The sequence below is a fragment of the Sitophilus oryzae genome, unplaced genomic scaffold (genome assembly GCF_002938485.1).
Source record: "Sitophilus oryzae breed Bouriz unplaced genomic scaffold, Soryzae_2.0 scaffold_1122_pilon_pilon, whole genome shotgun sequence".
Classification (NCBI taxonomy): domain Eukaryota; kingdom Metazoa; phylum Arthropoda; class Insecta; order Coleoptera; family Curculionidae; genus Sitophilus; species Sitophilus oryzae.
The window spans coordinates 43,820-62,168 of record NW_022145752.1 but is presented as its reverse complement, the minus strand read 5'-3'; the positions used below and the strand labels follow the sequence as shown (position 1 = coordinate 62,168).

Genomic DNA, 18,349 nt, shown 5'->3' with positions numbered 1-18,349 from the left:
TTTCGAAAGTGAGATAGCAGAAAATAGAATTAATTGCTTTATTCAATTATGCTAATTCCAAAATATAGCGACAGAGCCGGTTCTCGTTAATAGTGTCCCAAGGGAATTATGGCTCTGTTTATGGTTGGCGTAACCATCAAGACGAAATAAACTTATATTAATTCATTAAGAAATAAATATTTTAGTATTAAAGGAAATACTAATTTACAGGTTTGTAGCAATCCCAGCTCGTTTGGAGCAATAATAATCTCAATCAGAGTTATTTCATTGGAGTGTTTGTCCAGCTTAATAATCCGATCGTCAATGGACATACGTGTCTGTTTTTCCAAACAACGGCCGTTAGTCGAGATGAATTTAGACACCCGTGCAAAATCGATTTTCGTTTAACTTGTTTCAAACGGAGCTCATTGTGAACCTTTTTTCCTGAAAATTAACAAAAATGTAACAAAATGAATTACAAAGTAACTACTTTTCTGTATTATAATAATACTGTATTATATACCGAGGAGGGTAATGTTTCATTACTGTCGAGAGATTAACTAAATCTCGAGACAATAATGAAAACTTTCGTCCGAGGTTTATATACTACAGGGTGGCCCATCGAAAACGTTCCGCAAGGCATAACGGTCAGGGTAATTTTTTTTCAGCAAATTCAAAAACATGTCAATTTTGTTTGTGAGGGGGACAACTTTTGTCCCAAAATGGTTTGCAAAATCTTCAACCCTCTAAGCGGGGGTGTCATCCCCCAATTTTTTTCAAATGTGAAGGTCAAGTGGTCAAGTGGCTTTCTATTCTCTATACTTTCCCGCTTCGTTTTTGAAAATCGGTCGAGTCATTGAGAAAATATGAAGGATTGAAATTTGAAAAGAGTTTATTCAAACATTTATCAGAGTAAATGATAAGGATAAATTCCTTGGATCAATTTGCTGTTTTTTCTTATTATTTCTAGAAGTTTACGCATTTTTTCACTTGCCACAAGGTTGAACCACAGATTAGGTATCCTATAAGTATACAGATAAAAATCTTGTCCCTAATTCGTGGTACGAAAATTGTTTTTTATGACGATGTGCAAACGAGTCAAATTTCCTGTGCGCAAAAATAAACTCGCGTAAAATAACAATGAGCAGCGTAATAGAGAGATATCGCTAAACCGAATAGCGTGCATGGACGTTAATAAGGCCAGGTGTTATTTCCTTTAAGTGAGGTGGAATTAACTCTCTTCATTTATAGTTATCGGATCGGAAAGAATTCTGATCGCGTCGCGTCCGCTATTTAAACTTAACCTAACTTTGAATTTAAAACTTTGAAATTGTTTTGTTTAATAGGTATTTTAAAACTAAAGGGCTAAAGTGCTTATTTCCAGTGCTTTATTGTTCAACGTCTGCCAATAGGTTTAGGACAACAAGCAACAAATTCTCTTAGAAGGGCTAAGTCGTCATCTGCTGTAAACCTAAGACTCTTTATAGGTTCTTTAGTATTGGAAGAGGTGGAATCCATATTTTGGGCCATATTTATTTAATTAAAACTAATCCCAGCTACTTAAATATCAAATTACCTAATAAAACTAAAGCAATAATTCAAAACAATTCAAACATAACCTAAAATAAAAGATCTCGCCGGCCCGCTCCGGTTGTCAAATACCCGCACATGCCCATTTAAGCAATTTTTAAACGTTATCAGAGGTTATTTAGAAGGAGCGCTTGGCAGGGTTCGGAAGTAGTTAATTAAGACGTAATTTACCTGATTAACTACGTGTAGTTTTTCTTCAAAAACTACGTCTTTTCCCGTTCATTAACTACATGAAAACTACGTTAATAAACTATGTATTGATATTATGAATAATTTTCCTTTGTATCAGGTGTAATAGAGATAATATGACGTAAATATTATATTTAAAGCCATATTTCTTCTCTTTTCTTAAATACATTGTGTGTTTTTAAAGCTTCAACTTATTATAACCTCACCTCAAACCTTTGATATTTGAAAGTTACATACATAGATTACATAAACTACACCCTCTACATAAACTACATTAACTACATGTAATATGATTTATGTAGTTTTTAAAAGTGTAACATGTAGTTTTCCGAACCCTGGCGCTTGGTGTAATTGATCCGCAAATTACGTCAGGCGGTAACGTTATTAGCGGGTGTTGCGTTGACTCGCGCATATCGTAACCACGATAAGGTACGCGTAAATACTGGATGACGCTATTAACTAGAGAGATATTAAATATCTCTCTAATAACTGTGCCGGTCAGGCGCTGTGCACAATTTTAGAGGCCATAAGTGGGCGTGCTATGTGCGCAAACTAGTCACCTAACTAGTGCCCGATTCCGAAAATTGGAACCACGGAAAACAATAAAGAAAAAACAAAGATTATAATCTGTATAATCTGTGGTTGAACGATCAGGTGCGGTAGTGGCTAGATAGTTGCTCTGTGACTTGTGCGTTGAAGTTCTTCTAAATATCGTTAAACTTTTTAATTATGGTGTACTCGCTTGCAGAAAAAGTGGACATAATCTAACTTTATTTTAAAAATAATGAATGTGGCAATCGGGCTGCGCAGATATTCAATGAACGCCATCCTGACAAACACCATTATGGCTAAATTTTTCACGAGTTAGTAGCAAAATTTCGCGAAACTGGTTCCGTTATGAATAAAAAGAGGTAGAGGGAAAATCCTGTAGTCATGAGAAATCATGAGAAATTCTGTAGAAAATGAAGCTATGGATGTATTCGTATTGGGCCAAGTTGCCATGGACAGTACGCTGAGTAAAAGAAAATTAGCCAATGAGACCGGCGTGAATCGTACAAGTGTCCAAAGGATATTAAGAAAATACAAGTTCCACCCGTACAAAATTCAGTTGGTACAAGAACTCAAAAATGACGATTTTGATCGCCGCTTTTTTTTTGTGAATCTATGAGTGAACGAGTGGCGAATGATAATAATTTCCTATTTAATGTGTGTTTTTCGGATGAGTGTACTTTCTTTTTGTGAGGGAAATGAATGAGGGAAATGGGTGAGGGAAATAGAAGAGGGAAGAAATGTAGAAAATTTGACACAAGTCAGTAATGTCAGTATTACGTATGTGGTTGTAAATAAAAGCATATTATGTTTTCTTATTTGCCCAATAATATTGTAGCATCTTTGATTTTATTCTTGTGGCATATTCATAACTGTAATCCTCTCTGTTTGTAATTAATAACTGCATAATTCATCCTTATAACAAAATTAAAATTTGTTCGAAAACATCACAGTTGTTTATAAAGAAAAAATTGCATATTCATAATTAATAAAGCTAATTTTTGATTGTTTCAGGGAAAATGTTGACTCAACTGGACGTCTCCCAGAACAGCTTGACCCAAGTGCCGTCGGCCGCTTTCAAGAATCTGCACCACCTCCTCATACTGAACATGAACCACAACAAGATCAACAGCCTGCACGCCAAAGCCTTCCAGGGCCTGGACACGCTGGAAATTCTCACTCTGTACGAGAACAAGATTGCCAACGTCGATCCAGAAGCATTCGTCGGGTTGGAAAAGTAAGTACCGATTAATATACCGTAATTTACCTTACTTTCTTCATGTGCGAAAATTGTAAAAGTTGAAATTAAATTATTTTCTCCCAATGACAGGCTAGCTTAATTTCGTTTTTATGTGTCAGTCACAAATTTTGTGAACTGCAAATACTTGCAGTACTTGTTTGTCCTTAAAATATGAAAATTAACATTTTTTATTTTATGTGGTTTGAGTCTTATTTGTTCCTAAAATGAATTAATAATATAGGTAATAAAGAAATCGGCAAGATAAATATCACCAAAACTGAATGTATGACTGTAGGGGGGCCACAATAGAACATAGTCTTAGAGGATGGAAGCGTGATAAAAAACTGTGACAAATATAAATATCTTGGATTGAAAATAACTAACGATGGAAAACTCGATGAGGGTATAAAAGATCGAATAATGCAAGGCAGGCGGGCAATATCTATATTGACCGGTGTACTGTGGGATCAAGGAATCTCTGTGGGATCAAGGAATATATATATATATATATATATATATATATATATATATATATATATATATATATATATATATATATATATATATATATATATATATAGAATAGAATCACCCAACAAAGTTAGATACACTATTTTTTGATACCCTGTATATACATTTGCATTGCATTTTGGTTTGCAATGCATTAAGGGTAGAAAATGCAATGCATTAAGGGCATTAAGGGTAGTTAACAACAAATCAATAGGGAAAAGTTGACCATAACGTAAGGCAAAAACATAATATTACATTATCTACCCTCCTTCCAAAGAATAAATCAGCATTCCGTTTGATATTTTGTATGAACAGATAATGTAAAAACACTTTTCTACCTGCGATATTTCAGTTTATACCTCTAAACCCGCGCTAAAACATATCAATTTCCCTTTGGAAACACATTTTCACGTCGGTTTTCACGGTGGAAATCCACCTCGGCCTGAGTAGTTTTCAATGTTGATTCTTTAAAGGGAAAAGCACATCGCGAGCAGTAAATGTCGGATTAAAAGCGCATTTGTGTGAAACATGCACGCACAGCGTCTACCGGATCGTAAATAAACTAAAATAACGCTGTGAAAACACTCCCTATGCCCTCCCTATGCCTCTATCAAGGATAGGTAAATATCACGAATTTGAGTTTTGCCACATTTATTACTTACTACGTAATAAACGTAATTTTTATTAATTAAAAAAGGCTACCTATAAATTTATTTAGAGCTTGTATTCTGGCTAATGTACAGGGTGGGTCAAATTCGACGCTTTTAAATGGAAAAACCCTTTTCTATAGGAGATAGACAAAAACTAATATCGGTGTCTGGAGCTCAATTTTTGTCAAAAACATGATGGTGAAAACCGCATATCGATATCTGTTACCGTTTCGGAGTTACGGCGTGTTTTTCAAAAATATGCATTTTTAATAAATCGTTGTAACTTTTTTGCTATGGAAAATTTTGTATTTTTATGAAAACATTTCCAAAGTACCTTTTTACGTAGAATTTAATGGTTTAAGTATATTTTTTTTAAAATTAATAATTTAAGAATTATCAACAGAAAATTTGAGTTATAATATATGAGACACCCTGTATATTTTTAGTTTATTGAAAAGAATTTAAAATTACCTTTCCAAAAATATAACACACTTGATATTTTGCTCGATTCCTCTTCGAGATATAGAGTATATAAAAATTTGCCCGCTTTAAATGAGTAAGCGTTGAACGGCACCGGCTATAATGCAAAAAATTCAAGCTGTGAGCATCAATTAAAACGAAAATAATATTTGTTGTGAGAGATGCAGAATTTTATAACAATTTAAAATATATTTAACCAACATCAACACATTTAAACTATATCTAATAACAATAAAAATAAATAGCAAACCAAGACATGAGATTTTGCTATAGGTGTTCGACATATCGATCGTCTACTGTTACGGACGGATGGGGCAGTTTTTGAATATTTCTCGCGGAATTCATTAACTCAGTAGGGGTGAAAGGTACCCTCGCATAACTGCTAAGTGTTTCTAATTCTTGTCTAGATTATACGGAGTAAGAAACTTTTATTCTTCCGCAAATATATCCATAGGATTAGATCCATGGGCACTAAGTCAGGCGGCCTCGACGGCCAAGGTTTGGGATGTTGGTTAGTTATTCAATTATTCTTGAAATTGGCTGCAAAAATTTGCTGATAACTTCAGCGTTCAGAGTCGTCTTGTTGGAAAAATATGTTTTCGAGTTCCATTAAGGGCATATCATCAATAAGGGGTCCAAAGCCTACTAGTTAAAAGTGGCGAAATTTTAAAAATTCTGTATTGTGAAGGAGATTATAACAAAATATCAAGTGTGCTATATTTTTGGAAAGGTAATTTTAAATTCTTTACAGTTAATTAAAAATATAGAAGGTGTCCCAAATAAAAAATCAATTTTTCTGTTGATAACTCTTAAATTATTAATATTAAAAAAATTATACTTAAACCATTAAACTCTACGTAAAAAGGTGCTTTGGAAATGTTTTCACAAAAATACAAAATTTTCCATAGCAAAAAAGTTACAGCGATTTGTTAAAAACGCCCATTTTTGAAAAACACCCCGTAACTCCGAAACAGTAAAAGATATTGATGTGCGGTTTTCACCATCATGTTTTTGATGAAAATTGAGCTCCAGACACCGATATTAGTTTTCGTCTATCTCCTATAGAAAAGGGTGTTTCAATTGTACAGGGTGTCCCATTTTAGTTGAAGTCATACGGTATCTTCGTTGTTAGTGAAGTTAGAGTGTAGTTTTTTTGTCAAACGGAAGATCCTATAAACAGAAATGTCATAGCCCTCTTCGTTTCTGAGCTACAGGATCTTTTTGAAAATTTTGCATTTATGGACACCCCCGTATCTCTGTTATAGTGAAAGGTATCGAGAAGATGAAAACTGTTTATTGTTGAACTTTTTACGCAGAATACAGTGGTGTAGCCTGTTATTCTAATAAAAAAATATTTTTTGGAGATATGAACTAATGTTATGTTTTCTTTCATATCTGCCTTGCATACTACATTCACCAACTAATAGAATCATATCAGTTCTCTCTGATGTAGGATTTTTTTTTTTGTTTTATAATAATAATAATAGCTCCCGTATATAGCGTTTAACGCCTTGGGAGTAGCAAGGTACAGCTTGCTATATGCTAGAGCCGTTCGGTATACAAGGAAGGTAATGTGGCTAGTACTACGCTTCAACCGCCTATTATTACCTCAGAATTGTGAATCCCAAGTACTTATTTAAGGCTGAGTCAATCTAGGTACCAAAACTATTTTTATTTTAATTAAAATAGTCGACTGATGAAATGCCGGGTGTGGGAATCGAACCCACACCTTGAGATTGGTAGACGAGAGCCTGTACCTCTACGCCACCGGGCACCCTTTTTTTGTTTTAACTAACACAAAATGATAACTAGTTGTTAAAGTTGGACTAATTAGACAGCTATGTTGAAGTAACGTCAGACATATCACAGCCACCCTAGATTTTATCAAATAATAAAGATCTACTCAGATCAAATCATGCAAATGAAAATATCTAGAAAAATCTTTGTTTTAGGGGTAGGCAACCTTAGAAGAGACATAAAATCTCCATTGAATATCGAAATAATATACAGAGTGTTTCATTTAAAATAAAAGAGTGACATGCTTTTAAAGGTGACTAATGTTCAATATTAGTTTTCTCTTACCCCGTGTAACATTTTGGATCAAGTTTTAATTTGATTTAAAGTACAATAGTTAATTTAGTTACATATTAGACTATACCGGGTAAATTCCAATTTAGGTATCTTTTATTTTAATTTAAAAAATTGTTCTTTATTTCGTTAGAAAATGTTAAATATGTTAAAAACCTTACATTTTAGTCATATACTTGTCTTATAAAACTTACCTGTATTTTTCTCCCAGAATCAGAAAATCAATTAATATATAGTGTGTTCCATTACAAAAAGCACAACTTTGATAGGTAACTTGTTTTGGGACACCCTGTAGAACTCTCTATATTTTTAAAAAGTACTCTGAATTAGCCTACATATGCTCACAAAATTTCATTTCAATACAAACTGTCGTTCTCCTTGGAGCCTCCGCGATTTTTTGAAAAAAAAACATAACTTTAGTTTTTATTTTCTAAAACATTAATTTTTATAACGGAGATGCAGTACGATTTCAACCAAAATGGGACACCCTGTACAGGGTGTTCCAATAATAGGAATAATAAATGCAACAAAGTATTTTTTAGGTCTTAAAATTGGCTATAAGTCGAAAATTCAAATTCATAATGTTTTTCTATTGACTCAGCTACCAATAAGAAAATTATCTATGTTTGTTTTACTACGTAATGCTAAAAAAGAAAAAGTAACAAAATAAATTTATCACCGTAATAAATTGAGTAATAAAAATTTAATTTTATACGAGCACACATCCCTGGACTCCGTTCGAAGTTGCTGGGAAAGCGTAATAAAAATATGTATGTTCTATTTCCAATTCGTTCAATGAATAAATCCAATTTTGCACGGCAAAATCGTCGAATTTTATAACCGTTTTTAAATTTTATATTTATTTTTATGGAAAATCGACCTTTATAATATCATCGGAGTTCTATATCAATTCTATAAATTTTAAATATGCATTTAAAACACTGTAGCTGTAACCAACATAAAAAGACTGTATGTGATTTAATTATAATAATTTTTTTGACATAAATATTTTTCAAGATATTGCCTATCATGTACACAAGAATTGTGTAATTTTAAAATTAGCAAATTTTCATCTCTTAAAACGATATAGGCTGTCCAATGAAAAGATACATGACAGTGACAGTTATATATAAAACTACTAATAATAAAAACACTAAACCACGACAAAGATTCGACTGGTAATTGTGATTTTTTTACATAATAACCAAATACACTAAATACAACCAGCAATAAAGTAAGACTCAAAATGAATTTAACAAAAACTAAAGTAATGTACAACAAACCAGTAGACAAAAAAGACATTCTAAGGAATAACACAACACTGGAAATAATAGAATATATATATTTGGGATAACTAATACACAGCTCAGGATCTCTACTACCAGAAATCAACAGAAGAATTAAGTTAGAATTCCAGTTTATCTAAACAAGAAAATATTCGATCAATGTGTACTACCAGTCGTGGTCATGACCTATGCATACGAAACCTGGGCATTTAAAACGGACATTATAAAGAAACTGCAGGTCACACAACGTTCAATGGAATCAAATATGCTGGGAATTACCAAGAAATACCGTAAAAGAATAGAATTAATACAACAAAAGATCCAAGTAATAGATGTTAGCCACAGAATCAACAACAATGGTGAGGGAGACCAACTAAATATGTATGGAGGCTAAACCATAATTGAAAATGGTTGAATAAGCTGAAAATGATCATGATGATGATGATAACAGCCTTCAAATTGTTTTATCATTAATTTTAAATGTACACTTTGGATGAAAGAAAAATTCGAGGCAAAAAAATATTTTTCAAAAAAAGTCTCAACGTTTTGGCAAGTATTTTTAAAAAATATATGTAAATGTAACTAAATTTTATATTGGCAAATCATCTTGACTATTATGGCAGATAAAAGTTGTTACAGCGAACATATTGATAAAGAAAATTGAAATTCTATTGGAATAGCGATGGTGTGGTGCAAGGACTAGAAAATTTCTATTTGCTAGTCACGTTTTCGATAGATAATTCTATTTTCGTTTCAAAAATATATAGGTACGTTTTTTTTTATAAAAGTTTGATTATTTCAAAAATTATTAATACAGTAAATGCATTTTTTCTTTAATTATTTAATACAGATTTATTTTTGGATCTGCTTAAATAGGATGTAATAGATGTCTACAAATTGTAAATGTTTTGACAATAAAGGCATTTATTTATTTATTTATTATTATCCTATTAAAAACGTAAAAATATCTATAAAAAATTGCTCCATATATTCAACCTTCCGGAGTCTCGTACGCTACAAGTTTATTTTCAAAGTCATAAAAGTATGTACTTTAATTTCGCAAGTTACCAGAATAACTATGATTTATTTCTGAAATAAAAATTGTGGACACAACCTAAAAGGTTTTTTTAATGCTTTCAGTGTTGAAAACATGGAATATGAGCTTGTAAAATATTTAACAAGCGCGAACGTACAGCATAGTGCCAAGGTAACAAACAGCCAGGGATTTACACAAAATAGAAAACTGAGAAATAGAAAACTAACTAAATATTGTTATGGTAATATTATAAACATGGTATACACAAAAATGTTTCCAAAAAAAATCCTTTATGGGTATTTCGCCACTGCACTGCAAGAAAAACTACAAAATAAAATAATTATTTTTTGTAAACATTTCTGCGTTAAACCTAAACGGACGCTGCTTGTCAGAAGTTATGTTTATAGTAATACAAATTTGCCTAACAAAGAAAAAAAATGCTTAACGTTTCGGAAAGTTATCTCTTTCCGTCGTCGGAAGCAAAAAAAATACAAAGAATAAAGAAAAAAAACTATTTAAAATATTTAAATTCAACTATTCGAGAACACTTTACTTTTTTAAAACAGATACGTCTACAAGAAACCGTTGACGTTCTGTTAAAATGATATTTTTAAACTTCAAAATTAACAATTACTACCTGATAACAATTACTTAATAAGGTAAATCCAAAAAGCCCCAAACTTTCTGTATGATTATTTTTAAATTTTACGTATGTTGTGTTTATTTATCTTGTTGTATCTATTGTTCTTTAAAATCAAAGAAGCGATTGCCATACATTAGTAACATCTACAGATGCATGAGCAATACATTTATTTTTATTAGATTGAATTAAAAAAGCCTGTTTTATTTTTCTTTTAGAGGCTATCGCTTCTTTCATTATAATTTTGGCGTTATTAAAATTTATTCTGTACCCTGTGTCCCAAGAATGCTGACAAATCTTAGATTTGTGAAAATCTCCCTTTCTTAAATAATCTTTATGTTCTTTAATTTTGATATTTAAGGGTCTAGATGTTTCACGAATGTAAAATTTATCGCATTCACAGGGTATTTGGTATATTACATTTTTTGTTTGTTGGTCTGTATTCATTGGTTTAGTATGTGATAATCGTATCCACTCTATTATTTTACGGTATTTCTTGGTTATTCCCAGCATGTTTTGATTCCATTGAGCGACCTGCGACCTACAGTTTCCCTATAATATCCGTTTTAAGGGTCCAAGTTTCGCATGTCTAGTTCATGATTGGTAGTACACATTGTATTTTGACTAAAAGTGGGTCCCAGGTGGGACCCTCCACTGCGGCCGCGAGGGCCTATTGTAGCTCAGTTTCTACAAGCTCTTTAATAGACAAAGAGCATTAAAGTTCACCCTCACGACCCAGCTTTTTAACATAGACCTTTATGTCCGAGGGCGATATGTCTTTTAGGTCTGATAGGTCTAGCGTGGGTTTGCCAAGCACCTCAAACCTGGTCCTGCCCCCAGCGAGGCAGGTACACATAACGTGCTTCAATGTTTCGTCATCTTCCTTGAACAGACCCCCGTCGTATCTGTATCTAATGCCCAACCCTCTCTCCTGCAGTTTGCTGTCCACTGTAATGGAAAGCGCTGCCATGAATATGTTGAATAGCAGAGGTGCTAATATACATCCCTGCCTAACTCCTGTATTTGTTAGGAAACTATAAAAATGGAAACTATAGATCGGAAGACACTTGAAGAAATTTTAACTAACAAAAATCAAGGATTGTCTCGGAGTTTTTAACAGGACACTGTCTCCCACAATGAACACCTCAGTAGATTGATGCTAAGAAACAACGGTGTATACATATTCTGTGGGAAAAATGGGGAAACATCTCATCAGTGAATGCGCCGAGACGACAAACCTTGGTATAACTGTTATAGAAGATGGAGAACTATATGATGAGTTATAACTCAAGGACGGAGGAGACAATAGATCTACAAGGTTGCGGTGATGATCTTCCCCCCTCCTAAATAATCTACATCAACAATCATTGTTTATTTTTCTTTAAAACTAGACTAATACACTCATTCATTAGTATTTCTATTTAAAGGTAAAGTCCTTCATTTATTTAATATTATTTCTCTTCGTCGGTTGAGTCTCAAGATATCATCTCATGAAATTAACTAAGCTTAATATTTTAGAACAGCGTCATTACGAAATTACCTTAGCTTAATATTTTAAAACAGCATTAACGGTGGAATGCTTACATTAAGAGTGTTTATTTGCATTTTAGATGAAAGCACCGGGTAAACGGTTGAGAATTTGCTTTAATTTATGCAAAATATTAGTACAGCGATTGCAATAATATAACTTTCTAGGTTGGTGATAGCGATATTTTAATTAGAAATAAATTAACTCCTCTAGTCTAGTAAAATTAATTAATATATCGTATGATCGAAAAAAACGGCATCAAAGAAGGCTGGAGAATGACAATCGATGATAATTTTGGCGAAGTTAATCACTAGAATTAGTTATCTACTAAAAATTGACATAAAACTTCTAGGGCATGACTTTTTCCAGCCATCTATTATTATTTTTTGTTTTATTTTTTTATCTGATATTAAATTTATAGTAAATTTCACATCATCTGAATTTATGTTTGGGTTAAATTCCCTGCAAGAGTTGTCGTGAACTTTTAACCTACTGACCTTTGATACAAAATGCCCTTAATTTGATTTTTAAGTATTTTAGCTATTATTTCCGAGAAGAAAAATAATTGAACAGAATTTGAGTAATAGTCTATTACAACTAAAGTAGCTCTATTAGTTTTTCTTAGTAATTTACCATAGGATCGAAAAAGAAAATAGCTTCCGAGTTACTCTTGAAATTAATTCAATATGTAGTTCATTAAAATTTAATATTAAATTTGCCAAGAGTTAACAACAATTCAATTAAAGAGTATAAAGTTCTCAGATACAAAAAATATATTTTCGAAAAAAATATTTTTACTATCATAAAGCTTGAAATAAAATCATATTTCTACACCTAGTGCAAATATTTTACTATTTAATCAACAGCCTAAAAGAAACTTTGTATATTTATTCCATGGCAACTGTTAAAATTGCCTTAGATCTATAAAAAATAGTAGATAAAATAGTACTTTAACCGGAAGGGTAGATTAAATGTGATACTTTAACAGCGAGGATAGGTTAAAAACTTTATTTCTCCTCGCACGTTTTTTAATTGCTTTCATTTTTGAAAATTTTTGTATTCCTTTTCATAAGTTGTTCGGGATTAAAATGGAAGTAGTTTGGATATGGCGTTTGTCGCCTCAGCCTGAATATCTATTGGTAATTTACTTATTTCGTTTTGAGCCATTTCTGGCTCCAATTCAATCAGCAATCGACACGGAAGAGAATTAAAATATATTGACTCAAAACTGACAACTAAAGAGACAGCTTTGTTTATTTGTCAAATTACATAGAAACCAACGCCAACCCAGCACAATATTTCTTCTACTCGTAATAAATTCCTTGAAATAATAATTTCTGAATATTTTTTAAAAAATCGTCTCCCGAAATTAATTCACTTAATTCATTAATTTTTTTGGTCGACGATCAAATATCATTTTATGTATAAAAAATAACTATTTATATAATTATTGTACAGAACTATCTATCATAATAGTGCGTATCATATACAGTGTAATTATGCAGAGTTTTTAAGCAAGGCATTACCAAGCAAATTGTTTTGTAGCACTCACTGTGTCTGGTGGATAAAATATTTTTGCATATTCACTTGGGTTCTATTAGAAGGAAAACACTTTATTTGCATTAAAACATTAAAACAGTTTGAAGAAAAAACAAAAATAGAAACTTACAACTTCATTTCGTAGAATTCAGTACAATTACTATGTAGACATAACAAACTTACTTTATTAGGTACATTCGAGAATCAGATAGGGATATTGGCAATTTACATTTATATTGTAATATTAAAGCAGTTGGTCTAGTTAGTTTATTTTTTCTTTTTATATGTTTTGTGAGATGTAGATTATTACAAAATAAGATAACAGCATTTGCAATTTTCATTTTAGTTTATATATAACTTGTTTGAAATGTTACATCACTAAAAACCATTTCATAGTTTCGAAAAATGAGGTATAGTCTGTCCATCGACAAGATCCTTGATAGTGATAGATGTGTCTATCATTTTAATTTCAAAGTAGTTTATTTTATATGTGACAAAAAACTGTATGAAACTGAAAAAATGTAATCGAGTAATTTTATTAAAAAAAAACGGTATGTGTTAATACAAAACAAACAACAACAAAACACCATATACCAAAAAATATAAAAAAGAACCATTTCTTACTTTCAAGCTTCAAGAAACTTTCCGCATTTATTATTATATTTATCAATATAACTTATGTACAGCTGGTTCCAATAAAATTGAATACGATTTAAAACATATTTTTATTATTTCGGGCAGTATATTCTATGATACCAGTCCCCCATTTCTCTACTCATGTCATACTGACGTTCTGAAAAATTTATTTGCGACTTTGTCAAAAGCAAAGTTGTTTTATACAATGTCACAATAACCTTAACATGTTAAAATACTTGAAACATAAATATACACTGCCCAAATATTCTAAAAAAATGTGGAAAGAGTCGTATTCATTTTTTTTTGAACCAGCTGGACAAATACAAATTTGTAATATTCCACAGGGATAAATAAAACAAACTATTTTATTAATAGTAACACTTACCAAATTATATACCTTAAAGGTTGATTAATTAACTTTAATTTTTAATGTTTTTAAACCCGTACCTTTTGACATTATTTTTCTGCAGTACTAAAATCCATTATTTACCTATCGTGTGATGTCGATATTTTATAGCTGCTCCAATAGTATATGTTTAGTACGATCCCTGTAGCATATACGAGATGCACTTATCTACGACGAGATGGTATACAAAGTTTATTGATGGTAACTTTATTGGTTTATAAGACTTTCTGCCTGGGCAGCGAGTATTAACTATAAACTGTGCTCTGGGTCTACAGTTAATTTTCCCTCGATTTTTCCTCCACTTGACTTCAAAAGACACAAAACCCACGTAATAACACGAATCAAAATGCATCATCTTCCAAAGCGCAGATATTTGACATAAGTTGACACAAAATTATAACCTATTTATAGTTTGGCAAGACTTTCACAAGCCTCAAAAATCTAATGGCGAGTTCATACGCATCGGCGTCCGCTTGTCGTTCATCGTTCCGTCAAACCAATAAAATTGTAATATGATCTGTCATTTTTGAAATAAACCAATAAAACTGGCTAAAAACAACAAGATACGACGTATGACGGATTTATATTTAAACCCATCCATAGTTAACTTAAAAAATATCAGAAACTTTTTTTAAATAAATAGATTGGTATGGGACGTCATCTACTTTTCTTCTGTTATCGTCTCGAGATCTTATCTGAGAAAAAACAGAGTAGGTATATGTGAGTTTCTATATGTAGAAAAAATCACATTATTTAGGTAATTACTACTTCTAATCTTTCTATTTTTAAGACTACTTAGATCTAGATTAGTCTAAATAATGACCTAATAAAAACGATCTAATAAAAATGCCCGTTATACAGTGGCGTAGCCTATTATCTACCTGAAAGTACCGAAATTATTTCAAGCGTCCTAAACCAGCTACTTTATGGGACACTTTAGTTTGGTTTATTGTGCTCTGGGGAAACTTTTGAACGAAGTTTTCAGCTTTTCTTGTATGGTTCAAGGGTTGTAGTAACATTTACCGTTAGCAGTAAATGTATATTATTGGTTTTCTCATAAATAAGTTTCCAATCTCTATATTTTTAAAATACAAAAAGCATTGAACGTAAATTAGTAAATACAATATAAAATAATACATATAGACACACTGAAATTAAATATCGATATAATTGTTTTTCCTTCCAATGTGTTCAACAACACTCATTTATAGAGACTGGTGCTAGCAAGACTTTTAGTTTTTAGAATAAAGTAATGCCTGAAAAAGTCCACTATGTTTGAGCGAAACGTTGCATAATAAAAAAAATGTTTTCCATCTTTCAATTTATTACAAAACCTCGTATCCAAAAAAGGAAAATAGTTATTTTTAATGTAATTTTATCGTCGTGTATAAAACAATATTTTTTTCCATAGCGAGTTACGTTTTCAAAAATATTCAGAAATTAATATTTCAAGGAATTTATTACGTAGTAGAAAAAATATTGTGCTGGGTTGGCGTTGGTTTCTACTAACTCTGCATAATTACACTGTATATGATACGCACTATTATGTTATATATTTCTGTACAATAATTATATAAATAGTTATTTTTTATACAAGATTCGACAGAAAAGATTAATTTACGAGCGATGAAATCGCGAGTGAATTAATTTCGGGAGACGGTAATGCAATTTTATCATCGTGTATAAAACAATATTTTTTTCCATAGCTAGTTACGTTTTAAAAAATATTCAGAAATTATTATTTCAAGGAATTTATTACGAGTAGAAAAAATATTGTGCTGGGTAGGCGTTGGTTTCTACGTAATTTGACAAATAAATAAAGTTGTCTCTTTAGTTGTCAGTTTTGAGTCAATATTTTTTAATACTCTTTCGTGTCGATTGCTGATTGAATTGGAAGCAGATATAACTCAAAACGAAATAAGTACCAACAGATATTCAGGCTGAGGTGACAAACGCCATATCCAAACTGCTTCCATTTAAATCCCGAATAACTTATGAAAAGGAATTCAAAAATTTTCAAAAATAAAAGCAATTAAAAAACGTGCGAGAAGAAATAAAGTTTTTAACCTATCATCGCTGTTAAAGTATCATTTAATCTACCCTTGCGGTTAACGTACTATTTTATCTACTATTTTTGATAGATATAAGGCAATTTTAGCAGTTGCTATGGAAAAAACATATATGGATATAATTTTAATGGTTAAAGAAAAAAGAGACCATTAAACTGAAAATAAATATTCTTCTTATGTGGTGTTGATTTGACAAATAATGTCTGCAATCCTGGTCTTGAGAGGTTTTTCCAATTAGTTGTTTGTAGTAGATTGTTCACTAAGTATCATACGATCGAATAAAAAACGGCGTCACTGACGGCTGTAGAATCATTATTTAAGAAGGTTTTAATTTATTTTTATATTGCGTAAAAATTATTTTTAGATGGTGTAATCTAAAAATTTTTTTTTAATTGATTTGTGTGTTTCTAATTTGGTAAATATCATCTAGAGATTGACCTCGCTAAAAATATCATAGATTGTCATCCCCGGTCGTTTTTGACGCCGTTTTTTTCGATTATAACATATAAAGAATAATGTAGAACCTCTGACAAGAGGCAGGGGACTCAAAAACAAACTTTTTACATTGATATGTACTCACACTAGGTTGGAGAACGTTTAGATATAAAGAATATTCAAAAAAAAAATAAAAAAATATTTTAAATTTTTCTTTTTTTTTGCAGAAAATTAAAACGATTAAACCTGGGGGGCAATGGCCTAACGGTTGTTCCTCAAAAATCTCTGGTCATTCTGGACATGTTAAAGAAGCTGGAAATGCAAGAAAACCGAATATCCGAGATAAACGAAGGCGATTTTGAAGGTAGGTAAATTAGAAACCTGTAATTCCCAACTAACCCGATTAATACACACACCGGAAAAATCTAGGGATATCATTTTATTAAAGTTAAAAATAAATGTTTTGAATAAACAACCACATATTTGTAGGCCGAGATTCTTTCTACTTTCCTATTGAAACGAAGTAGTCACACTAGTTATTTCTAAATTTGGGATATTTGCAGAAGTGTTTTTGTCAAATGTATAAAAAGCACTTAGCATCAGTTGTTCGAATTTAACCTGTACTGGATATGTTTTTATGATAACAGGCCAGAATTCATTCAAATAACTCTGTTTAGTATTAAACGACATTCTGGAGCGTAGACATCTTAACAGAGACGAAATGCTAAGGGCCATGGGTATGCTCGAAGCTGGAATGCGCCAAATCGACGTATCTAGAGCATTAAATACAACGCAAAGTGTAATATCGCGATTAAGTGCACGCTACCGTAGAAGTGGTGATGTTGCTGAACGGCACACAGAGCGACATCGCATTACTACCTCTCAGCAAGATCATTTTTTACAATTAAATGCTCGACGCCGACCGACTCTTACAGCACCAGAGCTTAGTTTAATTCTCCAGGAAACACATAATGTAACCGTTAGTCCTGACACTGTTCGCAATAGATTAAGAGAGGTCAACTTAAGAAGAAGACGCTCCTGGACAGCTCAAACCTTAACGAGAGGAAATCGAGAGGTACCAGATTTGTGGGCTCTTCCTTTGATCATGTTCAGTGATCGAATGAACAATGGGCCAATGTTCTCTTCACGGATGAGTCACGCTTTGGAATTCATCCGGATTCGAGAAAGCTTAGGGTATGGACAGAACCGGGAAATCTTATTCGGTTGGATCATGTTCAGGAAGTGCACCCTTATCAAGGTGGAACAGTTATGGTCTGGGGAGGAGTCCAGTTAGGCCGAAAAACCGATCTCGTTTTTCTTGAAAGGTTTCTAACAGGAATCACATATCGCGATTTAATTCTTAAGCCTGTCGTGTTACCATATGCCAGTGATTTTGGGAGAATCTTCATTCTCATGCATGACAATGCACGGCCTCATACAGCCAGAGTGGTAAGTGAGTTTATCAATGCTCATCAATTAAACATCTTACCCTGGCCGGC

General features: G+C 32.1%; 1 protein-coding gene across 4 annotated transcripts in view; it reads left to right on the top strand.

The window, feature by feature from the left end:
- The window catches only part of LOC115886062 (leucine-rich repeats and immunoglobulin-like domains protein 2), a 194,227-nt gene that overhangs the window by 137,425 nt on the left and 38,453 nt on the right, over positions 1–18,349 (top strand). For all 4 annotated transcript variants that reach the window (XM_030905118.1, XM_030905093.1, XM_030905109.1 and 1 more), the window contains exons 4-5: positions 3,322–3,544; positions 17,078–17,214. In XM_030905118.1, the coding sequence (XP_030760978.1) occupies positions 3,322–3,544; positions 17,078–17,214 (360 nt within the window). The remainder of the gene's footprint in view (positions 1–3,321; positions 3,545–17,077; positions 17,215–18,349) is intronic.